This window comes from Metopolophium dirhodum, chromosome 6 (genome assembly GCF_019925205.1).
Source record: "Metopolophium dirhodum isolate CAU chromosome 6, ASM1992520v1, whole genome shotgun sequence".
Lineage (NCBI taxonomy): Eukaryota > Metazoa > Arthropoda > Insecta > Hemiptera > Aphididae > Metopolophium > Metopolophium dirhodum.
In genome coordinates, this window is record NC_083565.1 from 18,198,092 (window position 1) to 18,219,829 (window position 21,738).

At 28.2% G+C, this 21,738-nt stretch overlaps 1 protein-coding gene across 1 annotated transcript; it reads right to left on the bottom strand.

The window, feature by feature from the left end:
• Positions 1-4,748: 4,748 nt before the first annotated feature.
• Positions 4,749-18,574, bottom strand: LOC132947394 (uncharacterized). The gene is made up of 6 exons (XM_061017671.1): positions 18,021-18,574; positions 11,771-11,863; positions 9,639-9,786; positions 6,849-6,979; positions 6,099-6,245; positions 4,749-5,693 (listed from the first exon to the last, which is right to left on the bottom strand). The coding sequence occupies exons 1-6, from the start codon at positions 18,097-18,099 to the stop codon at positions 5,542-5,544; spliced, it is 750 nt and encodes a 249-aa protein (XP_060873654.1). The 5' UTR covers positions 18,100-18,574; the 3' UTR covers positions 4,749-5,541.
• Positions 18,575-21,738: the final 3,164 nt, after the last annotated feature.

Consider the following 21,738-nt stretch of genomic DNA (forward strand, 5'->3'; position numbering starts at 1 on the left):
ATAAAGATAGTAAATAGATTACTAAGAAAAATTACGCTTTAAGTTCAATACTTATACGTCATCAATTCATATTCTATAGAGATAATTGTGTGTTTACTAAAAAATAATATTTAATCATCGTGTACATATTATACAAATATGGATATAATAATATTCTTGTCGTAAACACACAATTATCTCTATAGAATATGAATTGATGACGTATAAGTATTGAACTTGTAATTTTTCTTAGTAATCTATTTACTATCTTTATTTTTTAAATATAAAATCACATAATAAGTATACATATTAAAAATTAAAACAGGTAATTGTGTTTAAAAATAATTTAAAAATCTAATTTTTTAATAAAAGCGCTGTTTTATAAGCGACTTGAAACTATGTAAAAAAAATATTTTCAAAAAAATGTACACTTTTTGAAATAATGAGTTGTTTGATAAAAGAATCATCCGGTACCTATACTGCACTACTACTCTACTACTGTACCTACTCTACTGTACACGTCTTGTCGGGTCCACTACGGCGCGTCTATTACAACGCGTCTACCCAGTCGACTACGACGACGATTAAACTTTATTCCAACCAAAGTCCGCTCACCTATATCTTAAAATATTACACCCACTTGTGTCTGGAAAAAATCGTGACTGTATGAGATAATCTGCAGTCACGGTTCATTTGGTGCCGTACACACGTGTTACGTTATTTTGGTTTAACAATGTTAGCCGAAAAGGTATATTAATTTATTTTTCGATCGCAGAAGAAAATACTATAATCTTTTTAAATGGAAAGGAATTATACTTCATCGAATTGATACATAATTGTATTTTTATGAGATAATCAGATAACGGCGTGCGATGTATACGTCTGTGTATTATTGAATGATTGATGGATTGATGTTCTACTAGATAATAATTATATACGTAATATTTATTATTATTAACTACATATTATTATTATTATTTTGATTGAATTATTCAACTATAATACGGTAAACTGCGGCATATGACGTGTAAAAACGTGAGGTAAACCGCATATTATGACGTACTTATAGAAACGTGTGGTAGACCGCATACTATAATAATTAATAATACTCAAATAGGTAGGTACACCAACAAAATACTTATCTTAATCCGGTCCCGAAAATCACCAACAGATACAGACAAGACATTAGTAGGTTTTTTTTAAATTAATCTTTTGGTTTCGGCAGCAGGGTCCATTAATAGCTTTATACATTACAATATTTTACTTATTTATGTTATCAATTCAATATAGAGGGGACTATTAATATTTTTATAGGAATTCAAAAGTATTTTTTAACAAATATAGCTTTTAGTAACTACGTCAAAACAAGAAAAATTATATATATTCATTTCAATAAATTGTTTTTGTTTCTGAGTAAAACAAACAAATACAATTTGGTATAAGAAAATGTATGGGGCTCGGGGCCGATGCGGTTTTTAGTACAACCCCCCCCCCCCTCACCACCAGAAGTCCACCGTGTTGATGTTAGGGAGTCCGTTGTAGTACTATTGTGATTTTTCATCTTAGATTCTGAGCAGAGCGAGGAAGCTGGTGGTTTTACAATGGTGTTTATTTTTTTTCTTGTATACACAATTTCTACCAGAAGGAGTGCTTTGATTTCAACATAATATAGTATCTTTATCTTTTAGCAAATTGGATCAAGATGGTACTTTGGAGAGATCATTAATGTATCGTAAATAACCGCCGTATGTCCGTATAAATATACATAATGTTAGTACCTATATTATAGTGTGTTATATGTATAATACAAATATTTTATTTTTAAAAAAACAACAGAAATCTCAATGTATTTGCATTCAATAGCATAATATTTATATACCTGCGATTAATTGTGTTAATTATATGGAATATAATAACGGTCAGATCATTAATTTTCTTTGAATAAATTATTGATTTGATAAATCATTTTTCGATTTTCTCTATAGTTATTTAATTCCACGGGATAAACCACCGACAAATTACGAAAAACTGCTAAAAATGGGATTTTAATTTCTAATGCTTTGCTTATTACCATAGAAACGAATAAAAAATAATGATATTATAATATTAATTCAACTTACAGGTTATAATAAATAATAAATTAATAACAATATAAAATATCCAGACCAACCGTCTCCGCTCAGAATCGTTTTTCTTATACAATGATATAATTTCATTGAATTCAAGTTTAATACAATCCATTATACATTGCTCACTTGTAACCTACTATACAGCAGAGCGACATCCACTTAACCACTTTTCATTTTATTTTAGTGAAATTATTAAATTCGGACTATAGCCCAAATTTTTGGATTATCGTGAAAAAAGTAAATAATCAATATTTATTCAAATTTAAAAGTAAGTATTTACAAAAAATTGGTTCCCGGACCAATTTAAGTTTTAACTAGGGATCCGTGGCTTCATACTATTGAGAAGCACTGGTCTATGGGGTTTAAATAAAAACTCAATTTTTTTTCAAAGCACATCCAAAAATTGATCTTTGGCATAGTCTGATAATTATAATATCATAAAGAGTCTAACATAATAAACTATGTCATAGTGATCTTCAGTATATTTTGTAAATCTATTTACTCGTCTGTCATGATGACTTATCACGTTAAATTGCAAGTATTTGTTATATGGATATAGGTATAAGTATCATACATAAGTATCGACGAAACGAATAACAAATTAATTACATACGCGCAAAAAAACTTAATAATTAAACGGTTACGCTGGATTTTAAAAAAAATACCTATTTACACGCCCCCCACTCGAGTTAACTATAGGTTAAGTTAGGTTAGGTAATAAGTATGTATGAAAATCAATGTTACATTATTTTATAACTACACTCTGGTTATTAAAAAAAAAAATAACCACTGATATAATGAACAAAATACGCATCTAAATATGGCATTCGCTAAAAGTCATTAATTTCGTGGTTAGTTTTTACGGTCGGTTTAATTTAGTATCGAAGTAGGTAAGTACCTACCTAATAACAAAAAGATTAGATTTTCAAAGTTGTACACTTATCACTTATATCGTAAATCAGCATCTAATTCTCACGAATTTACGTTAGTTTCACGGGTTATTATAGACTAAAAATAAACCTTCGAAACGATGACACATACGCGAGAACCACTGCCATAGAATATTCATTATAGCCATGACATGAAATGATTACTTTTAAGTTAACATTTTACGTAGTAAAAAAAATTTTTCAACTAAACAATTATTCAAAATCACATTTTCTTGATTATTACTCATTAGTCATTTAGGTACTCATTAAATACTGAAGCACCCAGAAAAATAATTCCATCTACAGCACTGTCTACAGCACTGCTTTAAACCCTTATGGAAAATCCGTATATTGTATAACGTTGTATAACTGTACAATGTACATGGTATAATACCACGATAACAAAATCGTAGACACCGTGTGTGCAACGGAAAACGACCCTAAATTCATTTTGAAATTTATAGAAATATAAAGAGGCGATTTAATCTATGATTTTCCTTTTTCATATCGTTATTGTTCTTAAAATTAATGAATGCCCCATCCTACGTTTCTAAACTTACAACACATTAGGATCTCAAGGTGAAATTCGTTCAAGAAGAATCAAAACTATTTTATAAACGTTTCCACAGCAAAATTGCTACCCACTTGTAGAAATTCTACCAGTCCCTAGGAATCCTGAAAATCAATTTTTTTTTCCGTTTCATTGAAATAATATAGGTAGGTAACCATTTTTATTTTATTCATATGGGGAACTCGTCTAATATCACTCACATCAGTGGGAATATTATATAGGAGGTACGTTTTAATATTAAAAATTATAATTGCATTTAGTAACCTATCTTGAGCAGAATTCGATAAAAACCACACTTGTTGACATTACTTTTCAAATTTTACGACGGTCAATGGTAGTTTATCCTAAGATAAACTACCTTAAGAAAATCGAAATTTACTTCTTAGAAGTATATCCAGTAGGTACTTACCACAGTTAGATTAGATTTTTCAATCAACAAACATGACTATTTGACACTTTTAATACAGTTTTTCAACAAACAAGTGTTCATTGAAAAAAATATTGAAAATAAAACATCATCGTTGTAAAATCAATAATACATTATTCACTTCATTCAGAATTTAAAATTGAATACTATATCGAACGACGCTAATGTCACGGCAGAACAATACAATTATTGAATACGACCTTCTGCTGACTGCAGCTTCACACCAATATAAACATTAAAAAGTGTGATAATTAATATTAGTGTGTTATATTATACAAGGTGATTCGCCAAGCATGCTCGCCTCCATTTCTTCCTTTAACGATGAATTTGTTCATATTCTGATTTTTGGAATTTTTAAATACACTAAAAGACCATATTTTCAAATGTTGAGTTTTTTTTTAGTACTTGAGAAGTAGTTGGTTCTGTGGCAATACAAATAGCTGTTGGTATCTTTTGTTATTTTACAAAATCGAACCCTTTTATTTAAACTGTAAATTACTTAATGGATCATTTTGATGCACTTAATTCAAAATTATTTATACTATATAAATAATTGCATTATTGAAAAAAATTGGGCCAGCGTACTTGGAGAATCACTCTGTATAGCAAAATACACTATAAAATAAATTAGAGCAAAATAATTTACGAATTATGTACGTACTTAATATCATGTAGGTAATATATAAATCTTAATAACATACAAATTACAAAAATATAACATAAACAATTTATTATTTATTATGTATATGTGTTTATGAATATGGTGAAATGTTGGATCTAACTAGATATGGAAAAGATTTATTCAAATGACAGTTAGTTTTATACACACACTGTTACACATAGGCTGTTAACAATAACTACATAATATAAACACGAATAATATTTAAAAACAGTACAATTGTTTCATAATATTATCGTTCGACAGTGGTAGGTACAAATCAATTTTCTGTGAGTTTTATTTCTTAACGATATCACTCAAAATACACATAAATAATAATTGAAAACAATTAGATGTCTATAATATTATCTATAGAGTAAAGAGGATAGATGTTTTCAAAAATATAATGACACGAGTAGCGAATCTAAATAAAATAATAATTTGAGTGTATAATATCTTATAGCAATAATTTAAAAACGATAAACAACCAAGTCTTAAAATGCACATAAGTTTCATAATATTATGTGTAGACTATTATAGGGTATTTGATTTTCAACTAACAACAAAATCATTAATATGTCAATGTATCATAATATATCAGGTAATTTAAAATAAATCATACTTTTGATGGCACTGTGGCAAAGGAAATTTGGTGCACACAAGCCTAAGAGTTTTTTTTACGATATATTATATATTACAATTAACGTATATCAGTTAAAAAAAATAATAATAAAAATATAATACTATTAACAAAATTAGTCTAAAAAGGGCCTTAACTACAAAAAAGTGAAACAATTAATCTCTTCACGTGAAATTCTTTTTTTCCTATTAGGTATGATAACAGTAATTTAATTACTGAAGAAAGTATCTGCGGGGACGTGAGTCAGTAACTGATTGACTATCGTCTTGAAAATTGCCGCCAATTTGCTTCGGAGTTGAGGCATCATTACTTGTAATACTTCCTGGCCATTTTCACGCAAAAATAAGTTTGTTGCTTCAACTAAAACATAATATCAAACATTAAATTGAGTTTATTTAACAAAATCTTGTTTTAATAATAAATAGTAGTTACCTAATAGCCTAATAGTTATAAATATATTTTAGAATAAAACAGGTTATAAGTAACTTCATACAAGTGTATTATTATACTAATGTATCGTTATTTTTTAAACAGTTGATACACTTAACTTATTTTTTGATTAAATTTAATTAAATACCACATTTCTAATTATTGCACAATTGATTTAATATATTGGTTTATTTATTCAATTAAAACAATTTATTAAATAAATAAATTTTTAAATTGTTGTGCAAACACAACATTCATTATAAGTTATAAGTTATAACTAAATACTGGTCTTCTATATTTCTAGGTATATACCTAATATTTATATTTTGCACTCACCAATTATCCTATTGTTGTTGACTTTGCTGACAACCATGTATGCTTTTTTTATGACTAAATCTACTTCCAAGAAGTCCAAGTTGTAATATTTTTCGGTATCTTTGTAATAACTAGACACGATTCCTTTGACTGTAGCAGTGACATCACCTAAAATAATTTATTCAGTCAAATTGCTGTATTGATAATAATTGCAAGAAGATTTAATAAATATAAATGAATATTGGATGCCTGTGTAAATTAAATAGAAAAGTTTTATAAAATTATAATAATATTGACTTATAAAAGTCCTATTATATACTATATTTATATAGTTTTATACCTATATTTAAAATATATATTAACGTAGTTAATATATTTAAGCTTACATTTTTTTGAAATTGTATTTAGATAGTTAGATTTAAAATTAAATGGTTTTATAATTGGGAGTTATTGAATACCCGAAATGTAGGTACGTACATGACTCTTAAGTCCTTGCCCGGTCGGATCTTGTAGTCGGAATCAATTATTTTACGTATTTATATAATTAAAAGGTAACCTTGTCCCATACTAAAATTCGTTTATTTTTATTTATAATGTATATCTTATAGAATAACATATAGATTTCTCACTAAAATGTCTGTAAAAATATATATAAAAAAAAATAACAATATATAACTAGAATAATATTTTTAAATACATTTTAAAAACAATATTTTATTTATTAATTTATTACACAGAAAACATGTATTACGTAAAATAAAATATACAAACCTAAATCTGCATGGAATGATCCATTTCCATTAGCAGGGAGCACTAACAAAACTCCAGTACTGGCATATTTGGCATCCATTGTCATTTTTGGAATTCTGACTTTACCTTCAAATGGCGCATTCGGACGTAATCTAAATTAAAATAATAATGTTATAAAAAAAACTATAATATGGTTTTAATAAACTATAAAATATGTATAATAACAAATATGGTTTGTTCAGCTTAAAATCACAAATATCAAACTACTAATCAGCAAACCATGGCGATAGTGTGTAATAATAATATGGTCAGGTATATGATTAATCATAACGTATAATACAATATTTGTTTTATTAAAATGATTTTACTTTTTAATTTAAATATACTTAAATTAATAAGTAGTACTATTATATGAATTAAACGTGCAATATATATTATAGAAATATTTCATCAAAGTAGTCGTTAATTGAACCACATTCAATTTTTGGTTTATTAAACCATTATTCGGGCGCCTACAAAATCGTAAAAACTATTGTTGGTCTACCATAGCGTGGCAGTAGTGAAATTGCATATACATCACGCCTTCACAAGATTATTATAAACTGTAAAGTTTATTTTAGAATTAAATAAAATACTTTTATAATAAATTGTACATCAATACTAATGAAAGTAAAACTTTAATAACGAAAAAATGTAAGAAAAAATTTATGATTTTGGTTGTGAAATTTCAATACATATATACATATATATATATTGATGTACTAGTGGATATGTATATATTTTACAATTATATACGTTAATGACTTTGTAAAAAAAAGTGTTCTTTAGTGTTCTAAAAAAATATAATTTTGATGATTAAGTCAAAAAGTAATTAAAAATAAATTTCATGAAAATTTAAAGTCAAAATTGAATGAAACTTATTACTTTTTTATACTTTATATTTGTTTTTATGAGAATAGGTACTATCCGACGGGAAAATAAACGGCGGATGTAAATAACAACAATTTTAACTAGGTCGAATAATTGGTTTGGTTGAAAAGCATTTTTTGAATTCGCTATAAGAACCGGCAGACGGTGAAATCAATACGGATATTATATTCTTATTCCATGACTCAATTTTCCAGGGACAGGAATTTGATCTATAAAACTCTTAAAATCTGTACGACGATTGGATAAGTGGGTCCACTATCCAGAGCTATCCCGTGACAAAACTATCCATTTCAGTCTTATGGGTTGAATTTCCAAAATTCCTTTTTAGTTTTTGTCTAAATTATATAAGAAATCTTTGTATACAATTCCAAGTATCCAGATCTATGGTGGTTTGGTTTATAGGTTTTATGTTAACCGGACAGTTTCTTCTTTCAAAATATAATTATATTTTAATTATATATTAAATATTAATATATTATACACTTAAATAATTGAACAGTATTATACAAATTAGAAACTAATCGTCTGCATTTCCATAGTGCAATATAATTTACAATTTACAACAAATTACATAAGGTCTTATTAATAAGTAACAACCAATCGGTTGCTTATTCATCATATATATATAATATATAAATTAATATGATTTCAAAAATAATATAACAACTCTAGTTCTAACAAGTAGGTAGTAAAAACCATAATATTGAAAGTTGTCAAAATTGAAAATATTTTAATAATTATACTGCAGTTATGGACAGGTTTATGTAAAGGTTAAGCAAATGAGGATGACTATTGAAATAAAATGCTACTATAAAAATGCAAAAAAACTATTGTTTAAAAATATCATCAAATTTAATTTTTTTTTTTTATTTAAATGAATTATTATTCAATTGTTTAACTTGTAATAGTTATTGATTTAATAAATAATATAAAATCATGGTCAAATAAAATAATAAAAAAATCAGGCAAGTCGATTTGCAACATGCAAACTATACAAGTTTCGGGCGTACCTCGTCATTGAGAACAGATCACTATAATGGATGTGTTAAATTTAAATTCAATGGTAAATCATTCCACACTAAAAAAAAACATTCTAATCAGATACGGCGTGATCGCCACTATTTCTAAGGATATTATAAAATGTATTTAAAATTTTATTATTTGTAATAGCACAGTAGGTACTATAGGTACTTTGAACTAAATGTTTCCTAAAAAATGTCTGCTTTATTTGTGAAACGAAGAACCACCGTCAAAGATGAAGATTGGATAATTTTTACTGACTACTGCTCCTAAAGGTGACGTTAGAATAAAAACACAGAATTTCAAACACTAACACTGCCTAATGTATTATATTCGTCATTACGCTCAGAATCTAATAAAAGGCATAATCGACTATGGTATCAAAAGATATTTATTCAATATTTATTTTATAAAAGAATATTTATCTTCTAAGTGTGTACCCGGTACCTGTACCTACTTTAATACGCAATGTATATTTGGATGCCTAAGATATATAGTAGTAATTGAATGACGTGATATATATACATTATACCTAATATGAAATTACTCTTACCAATATTATTTGTATAAAACCTTTTACGATTTCTTAATTTATGAAGCTGGTTTTCGAGAGTTATAAAAGCTAATCGATATAATTGAATACTATTTTTTAAATTAATTTTGTTCTTTATCTATATTATGATTGATTATAATATTTTATTATATTATCTTTTTCTGATACATCTTTGTAAACACATTACACGCAAGTTAGGTTGAACCAGTATTTTTTGATTGAAAAAATTATTGTTTGATGTGGTTTTTCCACATTACGTTTTTTGGTTCCGACTATAATCATACACTAACAGTAATAGTTTAACTTACAACACTTTTTGAATGGAGAAATTGCTGGCTCCAAACAAATCAATGTCCCTCAAAGTGATTTTGTAGCCATTAGATCCACCGGTAATTGCTAAACTTAACGAATCCATCCTGAAAGGTTCCACGGGTGGTAATTCAATTTCATCGATTCCTATAAACAAAATATATTTTTAATTCAATCTAATAAAGAATTAAGTAACGAAATTAAACCTCTATTTGTATTGTACTTATGTATAAATATATACATTTTTTTATTAAACTGTATACCTAGCTAATAATTATAGCTCGACATGCTTTAAGCATATATTAATATTTGAATATAAAACTACATAATAATAGCATACACATAGGTACCTAATAAACATATTTAATTGTACAATCTATACTTAAAATATAACTGTTAACCACATTATAATCGTTATTCGTTAATTCTAATGTTTTTGTTTTAAAATTATATGAATGATGTGTCTGGTTTTCCACACATAATACTTTACAGATACTTTCGTGTACGCTTTAGCCCTTTGGTAAAACAAAATAATGCATTTTTAAAAAGAGGAAGTATAGGTAACCTTCCTGTTCTACGGTAGGTTTCGAGTGTACATAGCGCAATTGAGTAGGTCACTGTAAAATGGATGTGTTAAATTTGAATTCAATAATAAAATATCCTTGTAAGTATAAGTACGAAAAACGATTCTGAGTGGAGACGGTGGACCATGATATATTTATATTGCTATTATGGTAATTTATTTTACTATTAATAGGTTATGTAGTATGTCAGTAGGTATGAATTAATTTTAGCCAAAATTATTTTATTTATTATAATGCCTATATAATTATTATAATAGTGTAGTGTTGTATATTCATATCATATATATTATTGTTATAAACTTTCGAGTCAATGACGACTTAGTACTTACTGACTTTATTAAGGATTTACGAACAGTTTTTTTTTTAATTCCAGTTTTAACAACTTTTGAGAATTCTGAAATAAATAAGTTTTTTGACCACTCAAAATATTTTTAAAATTATATCATGACGTATAGAGAGTACCTAGGTACTATAATATAAACATTTAGTGAACATTTTAAGTACCATGGTTATTTGTTTTTGAATATACAACCAAATAAGAAAATGGATTTGCGTAAAAATTCCCGTTTTCCCATAATGTTTTTCCTAAATACTTATTAAGCAAAGTACTGGTAATATTTACACCTTTGACCGCCCAAAGTACTAACAAGGTTCACTGTCCTATCAGAAAAGATATTGAAGTTGAAAATCTTAGCAGTTTTACCGCTCCAAAAGGTAATAATGGACATAAAAAAAAAAATTTAATCAAACAATTTTAAAAAAATAGACATCATTTTACAATGAATACATTAATCACTCCACTCAGAATCTAAAATAGAAACAATAACATAATATTGTTCTTATTGTTGTAATGTTTATAACTATTGGGTATATATTTTTATCTAGTCGTTGGGAATGTTATGACTTATGTTAGTTAAGACTTAAGGAACGATTTCCGCTTATTTATGTTTATAGTTTTGAAATGAAAACCAATGTTATTATTTATATTTGTTTGCTACTTGCGTCTTGCATATGGGATTTGCTTATTGTGTAAACAATTAATTATTACACTTGAAAAGGACGAGTAATATTGTTCCCTTGATGAAGGAAATGCGAGCCATGAATACCTAACAAATAATAACGTGCGTTATCGTTGCAATTTCAGAAGGAAAAAAAACGTTGTTTTCCAAACATTATAGTAATAATAATATAATAACAACTCCCTGCAGTAACGCGACGGCGCGGCGGCAGTAGTTATCTAGTAAGGTACGCGACATTGACCGCATTTCTCGCGTTACGTCATAATAATTGGTATGATCGAACCAAGAGTGGATGACCCGTATCGCATCCAGGGCCCAATACGGCGGACGATTTAATTAAATAATAAAATAAAAATAATATGGAATATAATAATAGGTAGTAATCATGTTATAAACAATACGAGTACAATATTATTATTATAGTATCGTCAACATAATATTATAATGTGTACTATTCCCTATGTGTAATTTGTGTATGGAGTATATGATGGGAACGTATAATATAGTACAACAAATTATATAACTCACCTTCTTTCAAGTACGGTCTTAAATGATTGATTTCCGCTGCGAGACATTCATTGAGCTTTGGGTCGTTTCGTATGCATTGTTTTATGTAGGGCGCTGTAAAACATTATAAACACGTTAAAATATGTTTTTAATCGATTTGTATCATCATTAACATCATCTTATAAACTATTCTAATATTGTATAATCAACGGTTGTATAGAGCGAGGTATGACCATTATAATATGATGCCCATCATGCCCCTCGACCATAATGACTGTAACACGACTTACAACAACAAAGAAGAACAATACCTATAATGCTGTTGTTATATCTACCAAACACACATTTTGAAACAAAAGATAAGTAGGTATGAGTAATATCAAATGATTATTATTTTTTTTATTACGCACAATTTTTCAAACATTTGCTACTTTTTATATTTTACTTATGCGCATAACAAAGTAACACAAAATTGTGTACGAAAAACCCGTATTCGCATTTAATTTATTTTTTAATTTCACTTTTTATGAGATCGCAAATTTATTCACAATTTTAAATAGGTCATAGTGAACATATAAGAACCTTTTACTTACTGCTTTATATATTATATCTATATAAACTATGAAACAATAATAATATATCCATACATTTATAGTAAGAAAATAATACATTCACCGAGTAGGAGGTACCCATAACTTGGATAACATTATCTGCAGAACGGACAATGACATCAAACAGGAATATAATGTTATAACCAAACGTGCTTTTTATAAATCAAGAAACTCGTATTAATTTAATTGTACAGAATTCAGAAACGATTCAAAAATAATAATTGGATAAGCTTTAACTTTTAAGACATACCTCATAAGTCATAACTCACAAGAAAAACGAAATAAACTATAAATCTATGAGAACATTTCACTTGACTCTAAAACAATAAATATTTTTTTTAATATTTTAATTAGAAATTATAGTATTATTGTTATGACTTATGAGTTATATTGTTGACTGTTGAACCATTGTTTTATATACTTGCCTATTTCCAATCAAGGTAATTAAAAAAAGCCTAAAATGTTTGAGAATATATAATATTATTAATGTTACATAAATAATAATATAAACATGGCAGTTAATACGCATGCTATTTCATGTATAATAAATAATCAATAGAGAGACAATTAAAAAATGATCTTAATATACATAGATCATCATTATTACATTACAAGTTCTTTTATTTTAAATAAGAATAGATTATAGGTGTGTTATTTTTAATTGATATCAATTTCTAATGATTTCTATGATAATTTGGTATGGATTATGCATGTATATTGTTTGTATGACAAATTAAATTGTATTTATTACCTATAAAATGTATATTATTTAGGGTTGTACTAGTAAGTAATAACACTGTAATATTAAAAATGGGGAGTTTTTATTTTACTCTTAAAAATTTAAAGACCAAAAAAATATTTAAAATAAAAGTAATACAATTAAGAATAAGATAGTTTGGCTGTTCGACGATAAAAAAAATTACAAATTACAATATATGAATATTAAATATAAGATAATTTATAAGTTATAACACATACATTTAATAAAATGAACTATCCTGAATTTGGTTGGTTGAATAATATCATAATACTAAAATAAATTTTAAAAAAACATTGTTCCATATATATTATATACATATATATAATTATACATAATATTATATTGTATTTCATTGTATTATATTGAAGGGAATTTCGAGTTTAAATGTATAGTTTGCTTATTGTACCAACTATCAAGTATCATCGGAATACACAATAAGATGTTTATTTTTTTAATAGTTCAAGGATTAATTCCATAAGACATCAACAATAATATTTACAAAAACAAAAAAAAAACGATTAAACTATTACATTCTGAAGGAGAAAATCAGTTTTTAGTGCAAACCAACGATTACTTCTAAAATAATTTGTAGTTTGTTCGTGTTTGATTGATTACTCTCGTGCTTGAGAAAAATTTAATTTGAAACGATTAAAATGAACGCGATCGTCGTCATCATAATTTTAAATTATATTATAAGCAAATAATGATGCTTATTGATTATTTTTGCATATTTTGCATATTTTAGGTATTTTAAGATTATAAATCCAGTTTTTAATTATAATATACCATATTATAGGTAGTATTATACTAATACGTCATAACGTCTAAACACTGTCGACCTTCAAATCACGTGAACGCACATAATAGTTTTCGATGTCCCATGACATACGTACACGTCGTCATCATAGGTACACCACCGCCGATAGTCGAGACAATATAACATAATATTATTATCATCGATATGCACGAGATATTGCATAAAACGTCAACGTAGGTATATAATAATATAATATATTATGCCTACATTATAAACAAACGACATCTGTACTCGAAGAGTTTCTTCACCAAACGTCTTTTTTTCTGGTTTCACAAGTTCTACGATACTACCTATTGCCCCCATTGCTACACGGCATGGCACACGGACAGGAATACAGGATATTATATTACATTACGTTATACCTATACCTATATACCATCACAATCCGATAACCGTATACGTATGCTGAGTGGTAAGTGCATTATAAACGTACAGAGTGATTCGCATGTTCAGCCAACATTTTATCCCTAAGCCTATGCCAGTAAGAACACGTACCTATTCAAATTTTTTGGAATTTTTTTATATTATCATAATTGATAATTTCAAATAGGTACTAGGATTTTTCATGCACCATTGTTATACATGAAGTATAAAATATATTCTGTAATATTTACAATTTAATCTAGTCTAGATACATCGCTAGTACTTTTTAATGATTACACTCGACCAATTCGTACACATTTTAAAATTCTAATGATTACTACTGACAAGTGATGATTACCTTTTAGATCCTCATAATATCCCCTATGGCTCCATATCTACTAAACCAATCGGCTAGTACATGGATTATTATTTATAAAATTATCATCATAATTGCATATTGTAAAGCTTAAAATACTGAATTTCGATTTAGTTACATCGACATTTTTTATATAGTAACAGTCAGCAGTAGAAAAGGGTAGTACTAAAAAATAAAATAAGTTTGTATCGCCTTGTAATCTAAGTATTTGAAAATATGGTATTCGAGTATAGGTGCAGTTAAGAGTTGCAAGAAATCAGAATTTAGATACATTCATGACAAAATTTGGTTGGTCATGCTTGGTAAACCACCCTGTATACATTATGTGTTAGTATAATATCCGTTACCAGCTGCTGCATCTTCGGGGGAATCGAAACATCATTAGATATAGGTTGTCGAACTGTGGCGCGGTAGAGTTTTAATGTTGCAGTGTGCCTATACGAGACGTACCTATATAATACAGTGTGACGGTATTCATAATAATAATAATAATATAATCCATTTGAAAACGTTCTTATCGTGAGGGGCTATTAGCCAACTTCGGGTCGAGCACCGAGTCGCTGCCTGCATGCATAGGTGCGTCTCGGGAATGATGCAACGCCGCGGCCGGCGGTGACTGTGGCTATACCGACGGCAGTACCGGTCCTCCGCAGCTATTCAATCAGGTCGATTCCGACACGCGACCGGTTTTTCATTCGATCCATTATTATTATTATTATTATTATTACTATATTTTCCACTGTTATTGTAATTAACATTTCTCGTCACCGTATACGATATTGAGTATAATGGTATACCTAGGTATTACAATATTATATATAGTTATATATTACGTATACAGACTATATTATTATAAAAACCAATAGCGTACGTTTAGGCGATTCTGTGATGGGAAAATATCATAGTGTGTTTTCGAGTCGAAAATATTATGAAAAACGTTATAAAACGGAAATGAAAAACTAAACGTGAAAAATGATTATATAGTATAGACTTGAATTGTGCATAAGCTCTTATAAGTGGAAGTTTTCAGTGTGATTTGTATCTGAAAGCACAATACACCTCCTATACAAAAATAACTCGAAAAAAAATATTGTTGCAATAATAATAACAATAATAATAATAATATATCGATGTTATATACATCATATTATATTCTTATATAGGTGATGAACTGATTAGTTCATGAAATACGGTAAATGTAAAAAGTTGCAGCTCATTCATAAACTGTGCAACTTCTATAGCCTATAGTTACGCTGTTACGGTCTTATATAATACTACATATTCGTACCAACGACCTAATTAATTACGCTGAACTTCAGTGTTTATGTATTACTGCGGTTTTACATAAAACTGTTTACAAAACGTGTTACAAAATATTTTATAATTGGTGTATATGACATGTATTATGGAATATTAAATATTATATACTATTGGTCCAAACACCAATACATATAATATATATATATTATATATAATGTTGATGCAACACGTTTTTTATCGGTCATCTGTGGAGTAAGATAATAATTATATTATCGATTGCGACTTGCGTCTAATCTTGAACAACAGTTATTACCCGTTGTTCGCAACGTTTGTAATTCGTAATACTATGAAAGTATGAAACTATGTGAAAATTTAAAGGATAAATTAAACTTAGATAAACATAGAATAAATACGATGCACACATGCCATAATTTTATAATGTATACAATAGAGAAAACGGCAATTTAATAATTTGTCAAGTATTTACATACATAGATAGCAGGAATAATTAGGATAAACCTATCTACAACTAGCATACCGCATATTATACAAAAATGTATCTACTAATTTATGAGACCCTAGGGTATATAATAGTGTACTGCTGTAGTAAAGAGTTGAGACAGATAAATACTTACACATCACCTTTACGTACCACTTTGTTATTTTGTATATTAATAATAATTATTAATACGCAGATTGGCAGACATCTGAAAAAATGGTGTCTGTAATAATTAATAATAATTATTGTACATGTCACGCATAGCAATTTTTGAGCAACACGTGATGATAATAACGAATTTTGATTGAAACTAGTTTATTCTCTTTATCTCTGAATAGTAATAATTTTAATAATCGTAATAATTAATTCGGTTCGTGAGTAATGTTGTGATTAATCTTAAAAACTACTGCAATTATTACCTACCGTTTGCAAATTGCAGATTGTACCAATAATTGTTTGTAATAGCTTTGAAATCATACTAAACATACTAAGAAATTATGTATCATTAGAACCAAGATAAATTGTAAATACGAGACTTTCGCTAAAAAAACAAACTATTTAATAATATAATGATAACATTATATTGTCGTATCAATCTATAGAGCAAATTACCTGTAAGACACTGACGTGCGCAGATATGCTCCAGTATTATAATACAGTCAATAGACAGATACCTATAGATAGCCTGTAGTTAAGTTCATAGAATCTCATGGTGTTGCAGTTTTATTTAACACGCAGAATGTAGACAGTTAATCTGAATGATGGAATTTTAATTTGTAATAATATTTTGCTTGTGACACATTGCAATCCATAGCAAACACGTAGGTAATAATAAAGAATGTTTTTTTTTTACTATAATTTAATTTTTATTTTGTATAGGTAATCTTAATAATGAAAAAAATATAGTTCATGTATGGGATTTTATACACTTTTTTATTAGTAAAATTATACATACAATAAACTAGTTAATAATTAATTTTAAGTATTGTTTAATTATGTTTATTCATTGAACACATTCTATAAATACCAGAAATTTGTCCACTTCATAGATTGACCGGTATCTGGTTTGCGGAGGTGTAATATTATAATATACATAATATTATAATGTATGTAATAAAGTATATTGTTATAGACAATCGTAATACATATATGTGTGTTTAAATCTTGTCACCTATCTGGTGTGGTTTGGACAAATCGAAGAATAATTTTAATTTTTCCAAATTGTATACAACAACAACCTATACACTGCAACTTACGCTGTTAAAAACTGAAAATTCTGACTATATGAATAACTATGATTGTGTGAGTCTAATTTTCAATTATATTTGAGTTACATTTAGGGCTTGTAACATATTTTGCACTCATGGGTGGTATGTTGACGACTATGTAACGAGCAGATTTAATAATAATATGACCCACTTGTTGTCGTCGTTGTTTTTCCACTCTCACTTACCGTCAGCGTGCAGTCGACAAAAACAGGTTTTTGTGCGGAAAAGTAAAAACAACGCGCCCCTTAGATCGTGATAGAATCACTTTTACCAAAAAACAATTTAAAAACAAATTTACTAGGTTATGTTAGACTTACGTATGACTTTTGATTTTTCCGCCTGGACGTATACTATGGCGACGACCACGAGGAAAATTGTCTGCAAGTAGTCGATCATTGTTGAGCAGTAATCGACACTGGTATAGGTAGGTGGTATACGACTGAGGGATTTAGATGTATGGTTTTTCGGGGAGAGTTTTTCCCGAACTCAAAATCACAAAATACGAAACGCGCAAACGGTGCGGGTAAAAGAGAAAGAAAATCAAAAAACCGGCGATGACAAACGATAATAATTATATTATTATTACAATATGACGTATATTCTACGGTTATTGAATACCCAACGAAGACGACAACTATCGACGCGAACGACAATAGGTAATAATAATAATAATTATATTTTATTATATTGTATGCGCTTGTGTTTAACTGAATATAATAATATTACTATATAATAATTAATATGACGTGTGGCTGGCTGGCGGCAGGTCGTTGTGACGTTCGCAGACTCGACCGGGACAGTGGCCAAGGAACGGCTTTATTCGGTCGTCGTGCTCCCAGAGGATCCCTACCATCGGCGCCGCAAAACCCTACTCGTCTGCCGGCACGGCCTCTCTATTCGGTACCTATAATATATAATAGCGGTGCGACTTATTTATTATTATTTTTCGATTTATTTTTTTTCTCTGGTTGTGAAATAATATCAAAACACACTACACCTGACGCGAACGCATATACCTACACACGCGTATAATATCATAAACATCGTTATAAAACATATATAGGACTGCGAATTGCTTTCTCGCCGGGCGATATTTATCTCGTCCGCTGCTGCACCGCAACGCTTTTTTTTATACATATTTCTTTCTTTCGTGGCGTCTATGTGTGTGGAAACGAACGAGTAACGTATCTACACACGCACGTATAAGCGGCTAAAGTTCAAAATAAGAGTACCGACGACTACCGATGTGTATAATAATATTGATTAATATAATATTATAATATAGACCGATACACATACGACACGTCGTACGACTGTTGCAGACCCGGAGACGGCAAGGCCACCGCCGTATTTTGCATAATATTACCAATATTAAATAACGCAGACTGTACTATGTATAATATATGGATTATATGAGTATAATATTATTTTTATGTATTCTGATTCCGCGCGAATCCAACAGGAAAAATATGTCGCGTGTTTGTCGTCCACGAATTCCACCGTAAATTTTACGACCGTATAGGTATCGTTGTGTATATTATAATAATGTTTTTAAAATTGGTATACTCTTCCGAGAGATAATATTCGTAAACACACTTGCGTCACGGTGTTCGCAGTAGCGAAACATTATATTGTATTTCAATTTTATTATAAATTGTAATTGAATAGTAATCAAATAAAATTAATAAAGTAAATTTGAACAAATAACTTATGGTTATAATTTATAGACTTTAACTTGTAGTGTTAGTGTTACGTTTAAAAATAATGAAAATAATTGTCATGTATTATAATCATCGAACATACTTCACATCAACATATAGTATATTCCATAGATTTTACCATATTGTAAATAATAAATCTAACTCTATATTAGCAAATAAAAATGTCTAAAAAATAAGGAATACACAAATTCACGGGAAGCACCTCGAAAAAAATTCCCTATCGTCGATGCTTATAAACGAAAAAAAAGGAAAGTGTCGCTCATCTGCTATAGTATAATATATTATTACAAGGTGTATCTATATAGAGTGTACCAGTCATTGAGTTTTTGAGTTAGGTCATTGTAATGGATGTGTTGAATGTAAATTCACTAATAAATCATTATTGTCAATTATTGTCATATTTCTAAGGATATTTTTTTGTATGCATACCTACTATAATGCTATAATTATTATAGTAATACCGCGGTAGGTTAGTAACGGGGCATATTGATCCACTGGTACAATTTGATCCTTTGGGATACATTTAATCCGTTTTCTACAAAAATAAAATTTTCTAATCGGATCAAAATTTCACCTTACCTGGTAGGTTGAATACATTTTTGGCAACTATAAATCACACACATTATAATATATTAATATAATAATAATTAGCTGCTGGTAGGTACCTATCACCTATACGTATATCACGTAGGTTTTTTGTAAAAATAACTTAAAATTAATCTGAACATTTTTAAAATACCATTGTTTATTGTTGATAATGTAATATATACACGATGGTGAAAAATGTCCAAGACCCTACGAATGTACGAATAATATATTTTGTATTACAACGTCTATATGATTTAAATACCCAATTTCGTTATAAAAGTTTATATTTATAAATTTTATATCGCATATATTATTATTGTTATTGACTTTTGACTTTTGACTTTTAAGTCAATACCAGCTTACAGTAGGACGGTGTGAACATAAGTGCGTGGTATAAATAGGCAATAGCTTAAAATTAATCTAATTATATCGGTAAGGCTTTGTGTAAAAAAATTGGTATTTTAGATTTCTTTAAGTATTACTTATGAAAAACCTTGTATTAAAATGTTACATATTGTCTTAGGTATAACAATTGAACAGCTTATACATTTTTAACTATGGGTACAAAATAGTTATAGTGATTTACTAAAAAATAACGATAATTATCACATATTTGTATAGGCAAACAAAGTTAATGACCAGCAAATAACGTCATACTCAGATACAACGTAATTTGCAGTAACATATACAATCGCAAATTTATTGTATAGAACCATAAGACATAATCATCAATACCAAACGTACATAGCTAGTTTATACTAAATTCATATTTTTTTAATAGTTGTTACTTTATTTTTTATATTGCTTAAAAGTATCCTATTTTCCGTGTATAATATTTTGATCATACATTTATTTTTCAAGATTCATAATAAAACAAATTAAAGTTCAATCATGGACGTTCATATATATTTTATCAGTTGATTTTATTTGTAACATGTTCGTGCTTAAGTCCTCTGTGATCTGCAGATGATAATCTTGAATCACTACCCACTGCGCATTTAATGTCTCAAAATTTCCTAGCGCTGTACGATTTAAGTTGCAATGCTAACATCACCCAAAAAGCCTTAACAGTATGACAACTTACATTTTTTAGGAGATTTTTATAAATCGAAATACTACAAAAAATATTCTGCTTTTCTAAAATATTAACAGTTTTTGAAATATTAAGTGTCTTTTGAGTTAAATAGATCAACAGGTATATTATAGCGTATAGGCTGTTGACTGGTATATAGGTATATAATAGGTATATACTATAGAGAATTTATGAATCCATTAATGCTTTCAGGATAAAAATTATAATAAACATTTTAATTAGTAATTAGTGCTCAACTGGATAAAGTGGCGTATAATTACAATATTTCCTTCCGAAATCAGAAAAAAAAATCGGCGCATCAGATGAACATTGTTTTTTTTATGTAGCCTACCGTATACAGTATAAATATAAGTATAGGTATATAGTATATTAATCATTTATGTATATATAAAGTGTAGGTGCCAGGTGGTACGTCAACGCCATCATGAACTAATTGAAATTAAAAGTTCCGTTGGTAGTCGTAAATCGACCGCGCGAAGTTCACGCAAGTACCTACTTTTTTTCGACACAGCTGTATTCGACATTAAAACGATAGCGTAATTATTAATAATTAATAATTAATAATTTATTATAATATATGTTTGCGTCATTGCCACACATACATATATACGCGTATCGCGTATGCTATTGTGA

Coding starts and splice junctions, on each gene's coding strand:
- LOC132947394 (XM_061017671.1), bottom strand. CDS start 18,099: ATGATCGACTACTTGCAGACAATTTTCCTCGTGGTCGTCGCCATAGTA. Junction 9,787..11,770: donor AAGACCGTACTTGAAAGAAG/GTGAGTTATATA, acceptor TTTTGTTTATAG/GAATCGATGAAATTGAATTA. Junction 5,694..6,098: donor CAACAACAATAGGATAATTG/GTGAGTGCAAAA, acceptor ATTATGTTTTAG/TTGAAGCAACAAACTTATTT.